Here is a 17,043-nt window from a genome sequence, read left to right as displayed (position 1 = left end):
TTTTATTATTAAAAAATTAAAAATAGGGGCGCCTGGGTGGCTCAGTCGGTTAAGTGTCAGACTTCGGCTCAGGTCATGATCTCGCGGTTCGTAAGTTCAAGCCCTGCGTCAGGCTCTGTGCTGACCGCTCAGAGCCTGGAGCCTGTTTCAGATTCTGTGTCTCCCTCTCTCTCTGACCCTCCCCCGTTCATGCTCTGTCTCTCTCTGCCTCAAAAATAAATAAATGTTAAAAAAAAAATAAAAAATAAATTAAAAATAAAAAGTAAAAAGTAAAACTTATTGGGAGGGTTCTTTGGGGTCTAGGATAAAGGTGCCTTCCTCCACAGGAGATACAGTTTTGTTTCTGAAAGATATCCAAAGACATTACCAATGTAGACATTTTAAGCTCTGATTCCCTGCTTGAAATTTGTGGAATCCCATAATGCAAATCTGCAGAAGAGGTAGCCCATTCAGTGATTACAACCTCACAGGGACAGGTTTTCTTTCCTTACTGCTCTGCTTAGTGCCAAGACGATGCCTTCCCAGGCCCTTCTCATCCACCTGAAGGTGTATTTATTTGGAGTCTAAGCATAAAGTTGGAGGTCTTCTATTCGACTCCCCACTTCAGGTTGGATTTGGGCTTTCATGTCTGCAACTTGCCCTTCAAAGCTTTGAAACTCACAGCTTAATTTCATCAAATGCCCACAGGTCAAATGCAGGTTCTTACAGTCGTCAGTTTACCTTTCAGGATTTTGACTTAAGATGTTGGTTTGGGAAGTCTCTGTTTTCTTGTTAGCCCTCTAATGCTTTTTAGCTTTTTAAGTGTTTTAAATATGTTATCCTGCATAATAGTTGTTTTCAGCTGAGCTGTCTCATCATCATCAGAAATGGAACACAGAAATGTATTTTCTCCTAGATTTTGCCTGGACTAAATTTAAGATTTAATGTTTTAATTCACCTGACAAATGGGGTACATGCTGAGGTTTCTTTGTTATTAGTAATGGTTAGCATATCAGATATTCCAGTTATAAATTCTGGTATCCTAAAAAAAAAAAAAAAAAGATCTTCACTACTGAGCCCCTCCTTTCAGGGGCTGTCTCAGAGCTTAATTTGGAGTTATCTTCACATTTTACAATCTTTGACCCACTGACCTAACTGATCCTCTCAGCAACCTAATAAGTGTTCCATGTCACAGCTCCTGATACATACTGCTGAAAGATCAAACATGCTGTGCCACCAAAGAATCACAGTTAAGAGCAGAGCAGGGTGCTTTATGAGCTGTCATTTTCCTTGTATGTCCTTGTCACAAACAGCATCTGGACAGACACATCCGGGTGGAATTTTGCTGCTGACTTAACTATTTGGTTGCTGAATTACAAGACAAGAGATAATGAACATACTCAATTTTATCTGATTAGTATTCTCTGACTTAATAATTTTCCAAACTGAACCACTTTATAAACTAAATATAGGAAAGTTACTATTACGGTCTGGTTTCTAAGCAACCATTTCATTAACAAAAGCCCCACTTGGGAAAAACATCTGTTTGTCAGTAAGGTTTCTGCTGTCATCATACAATTTCATGGTGAAAAAGCCATGGTCACCCTGTGCCTTAGTAATTCCTAGTTGTGAAAAGGTCAACAGGGGGTACTACAACAGAGGGAGCCATCTGTCTCGATTTGTGCTAGTCCCTGAACCTTGCTATCATGAAACGACTGTTTTCCTAAACAGCCACATAATTTAAAAATATTATCTTCTGATTATAAAAGCAATAAATGTTCATACTAATAAAGTGTGAAAAAATAAGAAAAAAAAGGCATGAAGAAGAAAATAAAGATCACTCGACTTTGACACCACATTAGATCTCATTTGGAAAATGCATCCCACTGCTAAAAAAAAAAATTATTTGAAAACCACTGGCCACAAATAACTCTTTATGGCTTTATCTTTTTCATCTGCAATTAGGATGTTTTTCATAATGGATAAAGGCTAAATGTTGAAACTGAATTCAGAGACTTGTAGAAATAGAGATTTGCTGTTGTTTTAAAAGCAGAACCTGGTTTTCACACGAAATCTTTAGAGGAGACTCAATGAAAGAGAAAAAAGCAGAGTCTTCTAGTTAGAGTGGGGCTGACTGGTGCTACCTCCTTCACTGACCTGGTCCTTCACTGACTGGTCCTGTAGAACACAGGCGTCCATGCGGTCCTCACTGTCTACAAGCTCCTCCCTGCCACAGTACCGTGGCTTTGCTGTTCCTTCAGTCTGGAACACTCTTTCCTCCCTCCTTTACTAGATTCATTCATAATCGTCCCCCATATCTCAGCTTATGGGTCATTTTTCCCTCCCCCTCTCTGTCAGTAAAATGTCCCTAACGCAGGCTCTCATATCACCATGTAATTTTTCTCCATAGCACCTGTCAAAGCCACATTTCACATTTGTTCATGTGATTACTGGATTACTACTTGCCCCCCACCATCTCCTCCCTGCATCAAATGTAAATTCATTAAAGGGAGGGAATGATTTTTTTTAGCAATGTCGAGCACAGTGCCTTTGCACATGGTAGATACTCGATAAATCTTTATGAATGAACGAATAAACGTTTTAAACCATTAAGAAAAAAAAAATCAATGGCCAAAGATATTTTACAATTATTTCTGCCCTTATCTAAAGTCAGGCTAATACAGAGAAAGACAGATACCATATGGTTTCACTCTTATGTGGATCTTGAGAAACTTAACAGAAACCCATGGGGGAGGGGAAGGGAAAAAAAAAAAAAAAGAGGTTAGAGTGGGAGAGAGCCAAAGCATGAGAGACTGTTAAAAACTGAGAACAAACTGAGGGTTGATGGGGAGTGGGAGGGAGGGGAGGGTGGGTGATGCGTATTGAGGAGGGCACCTTTTGGGATGAGCACTGGGTGTTGTATGGAAACCAACTTGACAATAAATTTCATATATTGAAAAAAAAATAAAAAAATAAAGTCAGGCTACCAATGATGGAAAATAGAAGTTGGACTTCAGGGCGCCTGGGTGGCTCAGTCAGTTGAGTGTCCAACTTAGGCTCAGGTCATGATCTCGCAGTTTGTGAGTTCAGCCTCACTTCAGGCTCTGTGCTGACAGCTCAGAGCCTGGAGCTGCTTTCGATTCTGTGCCTCCCTCTCTCTCTGTCCCTCCCCTGCTCATGCTGTTTCTCTCTCAAAAATAAATAAACATAAAAAAAAAAAAAAGAAGTTGGACATCAAGTGCAAACCTGCTTCTAAAGCAGACTTCTCCTAAGAAAGCAAACTTTAGCAATCATGCCTTGGCAGGTGGACAGGAGGGATGACCTAATTAGGTCTCTGTAGCTCAGTGCCTGTGATCCATTCCTGAGGTTCAATTCATTCCCAACCTTCCAGCTTCTTCAAGCTGGCCTTATGGCCAGCAGACAGGCCATAAGGCCAGGAAAACTGAGTACAAAGGTCCAATGTAAGAATCTAATGATGTGATGTGAGTGATGAAGACTCTACACAAAACTCTACAGATACCATTTAAGTGCACTTTTTCCACCACCGCCCAAGATCTTGACATGACCAAAGAAGGATAAACTGATGCTTCAATCAGTTAAAAATGTTAAACTTATGACTCAGCAACAAAAGGAACTATGTCAGGGTTAATAAAAAAATATAATTGGGCTTATTAAGTGTGTGAACAGTTTCAAGGATCATTTTAATCACATCTGGTGAGATTAGGAATTTTAATTTGTATTTGAAATAAAGGGTAACATAGGCTGTCTGCTATTTAGTTTGGGAGAGAAAAGCAAGGGCAGGGTGCCTCTCTAGCCACTACCTCAAAGCAGTTCTAGTAAAACAGATGGATTCCTTAGAGAGTCAAGTAATATCATACTTAAACAGAAACTTAAAGAGGAACTTGCTATTTTATTGTGAGTTCTATCACTGTTTTATCTTCTTTAACTCGCCTTCAAATTCCAACTTTACTAAAGACAGGGTGGCTCTAGGGCAAAATTGAAACAGCTGTTCTGCAGAGAAGGTACTTTCACCTTCTTAATAGCTTGTAAAGTAGACATCGAAACAACTGAGTCTTTATCCCAAGGTGTCTCACTACTGCCTTCTTGGTAGTGAATTCTACCTTTGTGACCACTGGCTTACATGAATAGGAGGTAAAACATTTGAAATGAACCCTGAAAACCAAGAAATTAAGAAGTATTTACTTGCTCAGCTGAAAATGTCAAGATCCACTGGTTCCATGGCTTAATTCACTGTCTGCGAGAGCAGAGGCCATGATGATTTAAGAAAGGTCAGAAAATGGAATGGAAACTATAAAGAACTTATCAAACTCAACACCCAAAAAACAAACAATCCAGTGAAGAAATGGGCAAAAGACATGAACAGACACTTCTCCAAGGAAGACATCCAGATGGCCAACCGACACAAGAAAAAATGCTCAACATCACTCATAATCAGGGAAATACAAATCAAAACCACAATGAGATACCACCTTACACCTGTCAGAATGGCTAACATTAACAATTCGGGCAATCACAGATGTTGGTGAGGATGCAGAGAAAGAGGATCTCTTTTGCATTGTTGGTGGCAATGCAAGCTGGTGCAGCTACTCTGGAAAATAGTATGGAGGTTCCTCAAAAAACTAAAAATAGAACTACCCTATGACCCAGCAATTGCACTACTAGGCATTTATCCACAGGATACAGGTGTGCTGTTTTGAAGGGACATATGCACCCCCATGTTTATAGCAGCACTATCAACAATAGCCAAAGTATGGGAACATCCCAAATGTCCATCAATGGATGAATGGATAAAGAAGATGTGGTATATAGATATAAAATGGAGTATGACTCGGCAATCAAAAGAATGAGATCTTGCCATTTGCAACTACGTGGATGGAACTGGAGGGTATTATGCTAAGTGAAATTAGTCAGAGAAAGACAAAAATCATATGACTTCACTCATTTGAGGACTTTAAGAGACAAAACAGATGAACATAAGGGAAGGGAAACAAAAATAATATAAAAACAGGGAGGGGGACAAAACGTAAGAGACTCAAATATGGAGAACAAACAGGATTACTGAAGGGGTTGTGGGAGGGCGGATGGGCTAAATGGGTAAGGGGCACTAAGGAATCTACTCCTGAAATCATTGTTGCACTATATACTAATTTGGATGTAAATTTTAAAAAATAAAAAAGAAAATTAAAAAAAAAGAAAGAAAGGGAATGGAGAGAGAAGGGGAGTAGAGACAGGTAGAATTTGGCTCTGGAGTTGATTCCAGTCTCCATCACTCACTGGTTGGCCTGGTAATGGCTTTCTCTGCACCCTCACCAACACCTGTGGTTGCCCAAGTTGTTAATGTTACCCATTCTGACAGGTGTGAGGTGGTATCTCATTGTGGTTTTAATTTGTATTTCCCTGATGATGAGTAATGTTGAGCATTTTTTTATGTGTCAGGTGGCCATCTGGATGTCTTCTTTGGAGAAGTGTCTATTCATGTCTTTTGCCCATTTCTTCACTGGATTATTTGTTTTTGGGTGTTGGGTTTGATAAGTTCTTTATAGATTTTGGACACTAGCCCTTTATCTGACATGTCATTTGCAAATATCTTCTCCCATTCTGTTGGTTGCCTTTTAGTTTTGCTAACTGTTTCCTTCACTGTGCAGAAGCTTTTTGTTTTGATGAGGTCCCAATAGTTCATTTTTGCTTTTGTTTCCCTTGCCTCTAGAGACATGTTAAGTAAGAAGTTGCTGCGGCTGAGGTCAAAGAGGTTGTTGCCTGCTTTCTCCTCTAGGATTTTAATGGCTTCCTGTCTTATGTTTAGGTCTTTCATCCATTTTGAGTTTATTTTTGTGTATGGTGTAAGAAAGTGGTCCAGGTTCATTTTTCTGCATGTCACTGTCCAGTTTTCCCAGCACCATTTACTGAAGAGTCTGTCTTTATTCCATTGGATATTCTATACTCACCCCCCTCTTGACACCCTCCTGCCTCTACTTTTCCTTCAGGCTTGACTCCCTCACTCTACTCCCACACATCTCAGCCTTGTCCATCCACCCTTCAGAGTCCAAGAAGCTCCATGAAAACTACTGTTCTGAATTTATTAAAAAATTTTTTTTTCAACGTTTATTTATTTTTGGGACAGAGAGAGACAGAGCATGAACGGGGGAGGGGCAGAGAGAGAGGGAGACACAGAATCAGAAACAGGCTCCAGGCTCTGAGCCATCAGCCCAGAGCCTGACGTGGGGCTCGAACTCCCGGACCGCGAGATCGTGACCTGGCTGAAGTCGGACGCCTAACCAACTGCGCCACCCAGGCGCCCCTAAAATTTTTAAAAAATATTTATTTTTGACAGGGAGAGAGAGAGAGAGCAAGAGTCAGAGCGTGAGCAAGGGAGGGGCAGAGAGAGAGGGAGCCATAGAATCTAAAGCAGGCCCCAGGCTCGGAGCTGTCAGCACAGAGTGCAACACGGGGCTCGAACTCACGAGCTGTGAGATCATGACCTGAGCTGAAGTCGGATGCTTTAACCAACTGAGCCACCCAGGTGCCCCATACTATTCTGAATTTTTTAAGTTTATTATTTTATTTTTAAAAGTGCAGAATTCAGTGATTTTTAGTATATTTAAAAGGTTGTGCAATGATCACCAATATCTAATTCCAAAACATTGTCATCACTCATATCCATTATCAGTCACTCCCCTTACCCCTCTCTTCCCCACCCTCTGGCAACCACTAATCTAGGCTTTCTATCTCTGTGGATTTGTCCATTCTGGATGTTTCATATAAATGGAATCATACAATGTGTGGCCTTATGTGTTGAGCTTCTTTCACTTAGCAGGTTTTCAAAGTTCATCCATTTGTAGTGTGAATCAGTACCTTATTCCTTTTTATTGCCAAATAATACTTCATTATGTAAGATATACCACATTTTATTTATCCATTCAGCAGGTGATGAGTATTTAGGCTGTTTCTACTTTTTGGCTAGTATGAATAATGCTGCGATGAGCATTCATATATAAGCTTTTATACAGACATATGTTTTCATTTCTCTTGGGTATGTATCTAGAAGTGGAATTGGTGGGTCATATGGTAACTATGTTTGACTTTTTGAGAGCTGCCAGACTGCTTTCCAGAGCAGCTGTACTATTTTACAGTTTCCACCAGCCATGTATGAGGGTTCCGATTTCTCCACAGCCTCATAATTTATATCATTTTAAAGGAAGTTATTTTTAAATGTCACTCATTGGAGTCAGAAAAGCAACAAATGTCCAAAGTTCTGTACAGAAAGCTACATGTTTACCTGACCCACAATCTCTGATGATACAGCGATGAAACAGTCATGACCATCAGCAGGAAGAAAGGTAGGCAGTATGAGGTCACACACTCAGATTCCACTAATGGAAGATGAATTTCAAAGATACACATAAAGAATGCTTAACAATAATACTGTACCCATTGCCAAATGGGCAAAGCCACACACACACACACACACACACACACGCACGCACGCGCGTGCGAACATGAGTTCAGCACATTGTTATAGGAAGGGTTGATTTATAGTGAAACCATTTCCTATAAGCAGGCCCACTTCTATACCTAGGACCACCTGGGAACTCAGCCCTTGTACCTGGGCATGAGAACAGTGTGCTTCCTTGGATTAATCATTTTTCCCTGTGGCAACAGCATAGTTCTCAGAGCTAGACTCAAATTCTGATGTTGACACTTAGTATCTGTGTTACTTCGGGCCAGTTTCTTAATCTTTTGAGTCTCAGTTCACTCATTTGTAAAATAGGGGTAATATGTAACTTGCAAGGTTGCTGTGACTGGCACATAATAGACACTAGTAAGTGGTAACTTCTATAATATTTACTTCCATTTCTCTTATATGGCAATTATCCAAGGCAATCTTAGGGAGTGAAAATAACCCTTGAAGTAGCCAGTACACCTTTTACTTACAGGTAAAAGTGCTAAACTGCTAAATATTCTGATGCAAATCTAATGTTTCAATCCTCAATTGATAGAGGAAACCACAGGACAGATATTTGAAAAATGAGGCTAATGTAAAACTCAAGTGTTCTGGGCTTTGAAATGCAACCTGTAAATGGAGGAAGGGAGAGAGAGAAGGCATTATAAATTATATCACTGGGGCTGCAGTAAGATAAGGTACAGTAGACTGGGAATTCCTGGGAAATGGGTCTCCACCACCCTCCCGACTTTCGTGACTACAGGAAAGTCAATTATTCATTTATAAAAGGATGATCATATCTGCTTTTATTATATTTTGGGATTATTGACAGAATCAAAGGTTTCTAGATGATTAAGCATTATTCAGTTTTTTAAAGTTTATTTATTTTTGAGAGAGACAAAGACAGCGTGAGTGGGGAAGGGGCAGAGAGAGTGGGAGAGAGAGAATCCCAAGCAGGCTCCGTGCCATCAGCACAGAGCCCGATGCAGGGCTCAAACTCACGAAACCATGAGATCATGACCTGAGCCAGGTGCCCCAAGCATTATTCAATTATAATAAATACTATCGACAATCATAATATCTGTTTTTGTTTTAAGGGAGAGTGCACACAGGAGAGGGGCACAGAGAGAGAGAGAGAGAGAGAGAGAGAGAGAGAGAGAGAGAGAGAGAGAAGAGAAGAGAAGAGAAGAGAAGAGAAGAGAGACACCAAGGATCCAAAGCAGGCTCTGTACTAATAGCAGAGAGCCTGATACAGGGCTCAAGCCCACCAACTGTGAGATCATAACCTGAGCTGAACGAAGTCAGATGCTTAACTGACTGAACCATCCAGGTGCCCCTGTTTTTAATCTTAAAAAGCACAACAATAGAGCCAATTTGTACTATTATTTAAAAAGTTCTAAAGAAGTAACCAAGTGTACTGAAGGGAAAAAAAGCATTTTTTGGAAGGTTTTTAGAAGATTTGGAAGCCATGAACAAGGTTCAAATTGCTTGCTAAGTAATCTTAGAAAAAAGACTTAAGCTATCTAAGTCTCAGAGTGTTTAGCTATAAAATGGGGTTATCTCTCTTCATACCACAAAAGTAACTCAAGATGGATGGTAGACCTAAATGTAATTGTGAAAACTATAAAACTCATGAAGAAAACACAGAAGTAGATCTTCATTATCTTGGGTTAGGCAGTGATTTCTTAGAAATGACATAAAAAATGCAAGCAATAAAGAGAAAAACTGGTAAGTTGGACTTTATCAAGAATAAACAGTTTTGTGCTTCAAATGACACCATTAGTAAGAGAAAAGACAACCCTAAGAAGGGCAGAAAATATCTGCAATTCATACATTTAATAAAGAACATGTTTCCAGAATATATAAAGAACTCTTATAACTCAATAATAAAAAGACAAACTATATCAGTTAAAAATGGGCAAAGAATCTATTCAGACATTTCTCCAAAGAAGATAAAGAATGTACAACAAGGGACACCTGAGTGGCTCAGTCGGTTAAGTGTCCTACTTTGGCTCAGGTCATGATCTCACAGTTTGTGGGTTCGAGCCCCGCACTGGGCTTTGTGCTGACAGCTGAAGCCTGCTTCAGATTCTATGTCTCCCTCTCTCTCTGCTCTTCCCCCACTCATGGTCTCTCTCTCTCTCTCTCTCTCTCTCTCAAAATTAAATAAACATTAAAAAATTAAAAAAAAGAGAAATGAATAACAAGCTCATAAAAAGATGCTCAACTTCATCAGCCATCAGGGAAATGCAAATCAAAACCACAATAAGATACCACTTCACACATAACTAAGATGGCTGTAATTAAAAACACAGACAATAACAAATATTGGTGAATATGTAGAAAAATTGGAACCCTCCTAAATCTCTGATGGGAAAGTAAAATGGTGCAGACACTTTGGAAAACAGTGTAGCAATTCCTCAAAATGTTAAACGTCGAGTTACTTTATGACCCAGCGATTCTAAGTATAAACCTAGGAGAAATGAAATCATATGTCCACACAAAAACTTGTACATAAATGTTAATAACAGTGTTTGTTATTCATAAAATCTGGAAAGTAAAAGCAACCCAAATATGACATCGACTTATGAATGGACAAACAAAATGTGGTTAATCTGTATGGTGGAACATTATTCAGCCATAAAAAGGAATATGTACCAATCCATGCCACAACATGGATGAACCTCAAAAACATTATTCTAAGTGAAAGGAGCCAGACACAAGACCATACAATGTGTGACTCCATTTACATGTAACATCTCCAACAGGCAAATCCACAGAGATGAAAAGTAGTTGAGTGGTTCTCAGGGGCTAGGGTAAGTAGGAATGGAAATTCACTAATAATGGATATGGAGTCTCTTCTTGAGATGACGAAAAAGTTGTAGAACTGTATCTAATTCTAGTAGTGATAGTTGTGCAACTCTCTAAATATAATAAAAACATTGAACATTTTAAATTGGTGAATTTAGGTGTATAAATTACATCTCCAATAAAAAGTTTGAAAAGTAGGGATAATCTACTACCTAGAACTACTTCAAGAATTTACCCAGACAGCATATATGACAGACTATTTGTTAAAGGCTCATTTGTTAACTAGGTGGACAGGACAGGACATAAAAGCAATCTTCCCATTTCGAGGACATAAATGGAGATGATAAACTTCACAGGAACTGCATTCCAAATTTCAATGCCAGATCCAATTAGATGGTCCTTCAATGGATAGAATTATGCTCTGCTAATGGTTTCCCAACTTACTTCACTTGACGTAGAAATCTGAGAATGAGATAGGGAGTTTGGCCTCTGACAAGTTAAGACTTGTAATCCCGCTCAGTTCGAAACTCAGTAAAAACAATTTCTATCCACCTCTCCCCCCAGCCACCCACCCAGCTTCCCGGCCTTTTGGTCTCCCTCCCCTTGTCTCTTTTTGCCAGAAATGAAAATTGTTCTCTGAGAGAAAGAGGGTAGAAGAGTTAGTGAGATCTGTTTGGGCATGTCAGGATATCCAGGTTGTCTCACTACACACACGGGTACACTTTCACCTCCCATGCTTGGCTCAGAGCCTAGGGTTTTTGTGTGTCTTTTTTTTTTTTTTTTCCTTTTTCTTTTTCAGTGAGTCTGGTAGTTTTACCCAAAGATCTTTCTGACACTGACAGGGATCAGTTGGATCTCTGAAATGCATCTGTCGCTGGTTGCTTTCAAAATGTCCTTTAAATAATTCAAAGCGACTGAGAGAATACGTGAGCAGATCCATAGTGTGATAAATAACTTGTCTATAATATCTTCCTTGAAGAATATCACTTATTTATCATATTCATTATTGAACATCTATTGAACATTATTGAACTGAAGTGTGAAAAATACTCCAAATATTATGGGACCCTCAAGGACATATTTTAACTCCTATTTTGGAAAAAAGGACTTCCACTTTTTGCCTTATATATTTCCTGGTCAATTAAATGTTTTAAAACAATTAGAATGCATTAATTTGTGCAATTAATAATGATATACCAAAGAATTAAAAAATATATATATATACATACATACATACATACATACATACATACATACATAACATACAAGGAATCCAAAAAGGAGAGACACTTAATGGCCACAGTCTAAGATTAGGTCTTCTACTTACTAAGGCTGGATTGCAACTCCAACACAGCAATTTGGTATCTAAATTCTCTGCCTCAACAACTCCCTACTAAGTACCACCTGGGAGCAGCTGCTGTGAGAATCATCAACCATCACTTTCTCAGTAGCACCACAAGGAGAGGCAGACCGTCTTTCATAAAATTAAACTTTAACTCATAGGGAATTTAGTTCTCAGACTGTTGTGATGGACAGATAATACACACACCAATAGTTCTTACATCAGGTATCAATAAGGATCTGTTGAATGAAAAAGTTTAATTCCCCTCTGCTCTGTGCTCAGACTGCACAGTTGGTGAAAAATTACAAAAGAAATACAACTTACCAACAAATTAAGCAAAAGAAAGATTGTAATTTTCACATGGAGACATTTAGGCAGGTTAGAAAAGGAAAACTTAAAGACATGGATGTGGACGTGAGCAAGTGCGTGTACACGCGCACACACACACACATACACACACACACACACACACACACACACACACACACACACACACACACTCCCCACAACGAAATGCTACTCAAACCACAGCCACACACCCCTTGTACTGCATGTTTACAAGGGGGCTGGTCTTGTCTGACTGGGAATCCAGAATGGCTTGGTTCCTGGAGTGCTTTGTATGTAGGCAAAAGGCATTGGCAATGCAGGTGGGAAAATTCAGCTCTTTCTTTTCTTAATGGGAAATTCACCTAAGGCCTTGGCCGTTAAATGCATGTTACAAACACCAAAACATCAATTAATTCAAACTTGTCCATTGTGCAGAGCTGAGAACAGAAATTACACCTCTACCTCCCATGTTCTTCATCACCAAATTAGCTACTAACTGATTAGCACACCAATTAAAATTACTAAAAACAAACATAAAACCAACAGTTGTGATTTTTATAGCAGACCCTAGAGGCTAATGAGCTCAATGGGTTAATCAGCCAAGAAGCTTACTCCAAACAGCAATGTTGCCACATAAGAATGACATACCTCCTGTTCCCCCCAAAACCCTGTCCTAAAGAAAAAAAAAAAAGAAAATCAAGAAACAACAGTATTACAGCTTCTTGAGAAAAGAACTGAATGACTTATTTTCTGAGACTTATTAATTATAGGTATTTGAGGTTCCTGCTTCATTGATTTACTATTTCCATAATTACCATTCATCGTCATGTGACTTCCTGAGCCCCAGGCTTATCTCAATTCTGAGCTTTCTTGCCCATTGACCTATAGATAGTTACCTTCTCTCTTGATACCCTCTACTCTTTTGGCTTCTGCTTTCACCTGTTTGACCTCTTTGGGTGGTTGTTTTGTCTCCTTGGAAGAATTTTCTTTTTGCTTTTTAACCTAGTCATGACAACTCACTGTTATAGTGTTTCATATATAGCAGGCGCACAATAAATGTTTGCTGAATAAAGAATGAATTCCAAGGCTCTGAAAACTTCATAACTGGCTTCAATTTTCCACCTTTCCCTGCATTCATGCTCTTTGCTCTGTGACCTGGCAGCTTATCCCGCTGAAGGGAACCAGTGTATTTCTCTCCCTCTTGATTTTTGGGTTGGGCCACATTGACTTAGTGTAGCCAACAAATTGAGGGAGAAGTGATAGGATGCAGGTTCCAACCTTAGACCTAACAAGGCCTCTCAAGTTTGTTCTTGTTCTCTTACACTTCTGCCATGGGCCAGGGGTGTGGAGGCCACTGGGAGGCCACTGGGCCAGGGGTGACCAAGAACGGGCACAGCAAAGCTGCCACAGCCTGCCCCTAGAACCATCTAGCCAAGCCTGTCCTAGATCAGCTGAACCCTATCGTTCTACAGATGTGTGAGTGATAATAAATGATTGATGTTTTAAAGTACCGAGTGTGGGGGCAGTTTGTTACATAGCAATAACTACCTGATAGAGTCTGCCTACTCAGACTTTAGATCTGAAAAGTTACATACATTACCACATTATTATCTAGCAATCTAACAGTAGAAGCAGCAGTAATAAGATGATGATGATAACACTAAAAGCATAACAGCTAAACCTATTTGGACACTTACTATGTGCTAGGCACTTTCAAGGTATTAACTCATTTAATCCTAATATTAATCTCCCTTCATATACTTTTTATGATAAAATAGTTTTAGATTTATAGAATCATGGAGAAGATAGCCCAGAGAATTTTCATATTCCACACCCACTTGCCCCTATTATTAATTTTTGCATTAGCATGGTACATTTGTCACAATTAATAAACTAAGAATGACATTTTATTATCAACCAAAGTCCATAATTTCCTCAGATTCTCTCTGTTTCTTCTGAATGCCCTTTTTCTGTTCCAGGATCCTATCTACCACATTACATTTACATCATCGTACCTTCTTACTCTCTGACAGTTTTATTCCTTTTCTCCCCTTAAGAAGTTTTAATTATTTTTGGTAACAGCTTGAGATATAATTCAGATATCATAAAATCTGCCAATTTAAAGTATACAATTCAATGGTTCCTACAATATAGTAGGAACACAGTTGTGCAACAATCACCACAATCAATTTTAGAATGTTTTCATCACCCCAAAAAGAAATCCTTACCCTTCAACTATTACCTCCCAACACTTTCCCCTTTCCTGCCAGCCCTAAGCAACTACTTATCTAGTGATCTATACATTTTCCTATTCTGCACATCTCATATAAGGGAACCATACACTATGCACCCTTTGGGACTAACTTCTTCCACTTATAATGTTTTCAAGGTTCATCCCTGCTGTAACATATTTCACTACTTCCTTTTTTTAATGACTGGCTAATATTGCATTGTATGGATAAAGTATATTTTATCTACCTGTCAGTTGATGGATATTTGTATTGTGTTCATGTTTTGGCTTTTATGAACACTGCTGCTATGAACATTCATGTACAAGTTTTTGTGCGGACACAAGTTTTCATTCCTCTTGAGTATATACCTAGAAGAAATGCTGCGTCAAGTGGTGACTCTATGTTTATCTTTTTGACAAACTGCAAGACTGTTTTCCAAATTAGCTATGCCATTTTACATTTCTATTTAGCCCTCTTTCTACAAATATGAAATTGAAACCCAAAAGGATCAAGTAATTTGCCCAAGTCCATATAGCTGAGCAGCACAGGAATGGAGGTGCACCCAGGTGGTCTGTCCCAGAGTCCTAGCTCTTGACGATTATACTCCACTGGTGGAGCCAAGAGAAGCCAAAAGATAACTGATCTTCTCACCATTTCTGATTCTCACTCTTCTAGGAAGGATGCCTATTCTCTACATCCTGTTCAAGAAGACTCTCTCTAGATTTGGAGTCCACAAATTAATGGAGGTGGGGAGAACAACAAAGAATCACAAAGGAGAAATAAAATTATGGCAAAAAAATATTTCAATGAGGGGCGCCTGGGTGGCTCAGTCAGTTAAGCGTCTGACTTCGGCTCAGGCATGATCTCACAATTTGTGGGTTCAAGCCCCGCGTTGGGCTCTGTGCTGACAGCTTGGGTTCTGTGTCTCCTTCTCTCTCTGCCCCTCCCCTGCTCATGCTCTCTCTCTCTCTCAAAAATAAAATAAACATTGGGGCGCCTGGGTGGCGCAGTCGGTTGAGTGTCCGACTTCAGCCAGGTCACGATCTCGCGGTCCGGGAGTTCGAGCCCCGCGTCAGGCTCTGGGCTGATGGCTCGGAGCCTGGAGCCTGTTTCCGATTCTGTGTCTCCCTCTCTCTCTGCCCCTCCCCCGTTCATGCTCTGTCTCTCTCTGTCCCAAAAATAAATAAACGTTGGAAAAAAAAAATTAAAAAAAAAAAAAAAAAAAGAAAGAAGAAAAAAATAAAATAAACATTTAAAAAAGTGTTTAAAAAACATTTCAATGAAAAATTGGTATATATTCTGAAATTCTTTTAAATTAAAGGGAAAGCAATGGTGCATACTAGCAGTAGTCAGGTACAAAAAGGTTAAGGTAATGAGAGTTCATGCATAAGCCATTCTTTACTTCCTTGAATGAGAAGAAATGGGTTTTAATCTACAGAATGACAAAGACTTCCTCATCACTATCAGACACTGAAGCTCTATTGGAACCCTTAGGAAACCATCCAGGAACATTATTATTATGACTTAAATTGAGTCCTAGCTAGGAGACAGGGAGATGAACAAAAGGACCAGCAGTCTTATGGTTCCATGACTTTAGAGATTTTGTGCAAACATATATGCTACAATCTTTGGTCCACAGACTCAGAGTCCTTTAAACCAGGACTAACTTACCCTGAATAGCAGACAGATATACAAAGGTGTCTTCATGCTCCAAGTTCTCCAAGAATATCTGCAACCACAAAACAAAGGAGTGATATGATTTGCAAAGAAAAAACAAGATGTAAGTGACCCTTATGGCAGCCTCAAAAGAATAAATGCTTTTCTTCTTGTTTGTCTTAGCCAGACATTGGTCTGACTTGAGAATCTTGTAGGGAAGACGGTGTATATGTTTGAAGACCCATTTTTACAATAGCTATAAAAGAGTACCAGTTAGAGGGAGATACTTCTTGAAGTGGCCAAGTATATACCAGAAGTAGGCATGGAAACCAAGATCTGGAAGAAGAATCTTCAACGTTTGCTTCACTACAGGCCATGGTGGGCAATACTCTCACATGTGACACGACAGACTACCAGTCATGAAACACAAGATGCCAAGTGTGGGGTTATGTCCAATTGATGGCATATTTGCTCTAATTTCATCCTTTTCCCTTGCATTCAGAAAGTATATGGAAACGCAAGTGACAGAGAGATGTTACTGAGATAACCCTGAATCTGTTCTAATTTATTTCTTTAAATCTTTTGCACATTTCGGCACTTGAGTTGACGTTAGTTACAAATTGTCTTCAACAGATTGTCTCACAATTGAGGAACGCACTGGGGTGTCAACTGCAGAGAGTACTTAAGCTTATGAAGAAGATAAGACAGTAACATGTTAAGTTTAGGCCCTAATATGAGGGCCAGAGAAAGACAGCAGCCATATGCCCATTTTTTTCCTGCTTGGGAGTCTAGGGGAAGGACGGGGGTATCTGTTCCACATTTAGTGATGCATCGTTCGCGGGCACAGTGAGTCTTGATACCAACTTGATGCTGCTGGTCCCCACATCTGCAGCATGTTAGGGAGAGCCGAAAATTAGTTTAATTGGAAAGAAGGCCAGGTTGGAAGGGGTGGGATCATGTAAGGAGTAAAGGAAGCTTAATCCAGGGTAGTGACCATGGAAATAAAGAAGAAGAGAGAGAGAGGTATTTGACAGACTTCTTGGAAAAAGAATTGACAGGACCTGACCAATCATGCACAGAAGATGAAGGTTAAACAAGTTCAAGAAAATCCCAAAGACGTTCATAGCATTCACCATCTATTTGGTGTATGAAGGGATACCTTTGGTGATTGATTACTCAAAGGAGATACATTATTTGAGGCTTACAGTAATATTTTAATGGCAGCAAATCCTTGG

The 17,043-nt window shown here is 39.5% G+C and overlaps 1 protein-coding gene across 1 annotated transcript in view; it reads right to left on the bottom strand.

Moving 5' to 3' along the window:
* The window catches only part of TANGO6 (transport and golgi organization 6 homolog), a 191,897-nt gene that overhangs the window by 96,965 nt on the left and 77,889 nt on the right, over positions 1–17,043 (bottom strand). The window contains exon 14 of the mRNA XM_043599515.1: positions 15,824–15,881. Within this exon, the coding sequence (XP_043455450.1) occupies positions 15,824–15,881 (58 nt within the window). The remainder of the gene's footprint in view (positions 1–15,823; positions 15,882–17,043) is intronic.

Source organism: Prionailurus bengalensis, chromosome E2 (genome assembly GCF_016509475.1).
Source record: "Prionailurus bengalensis isolate Pbe53 chromosome E2, Fcat_Pben_1.1_paternal_pri, whole genome shotgun sequence".
Lineage (NCBI taxonomy): Eukaryota > Metazoa > Chordata > Mammalia > Carnivora > Felidae > Prionailurus > Prionailurus bengalensis.
The sequence above is the reverse complement of the archived record's forward strand: the minus strand, read 5'-3'. Positions and strand labels throughout refer to the sequence as shown.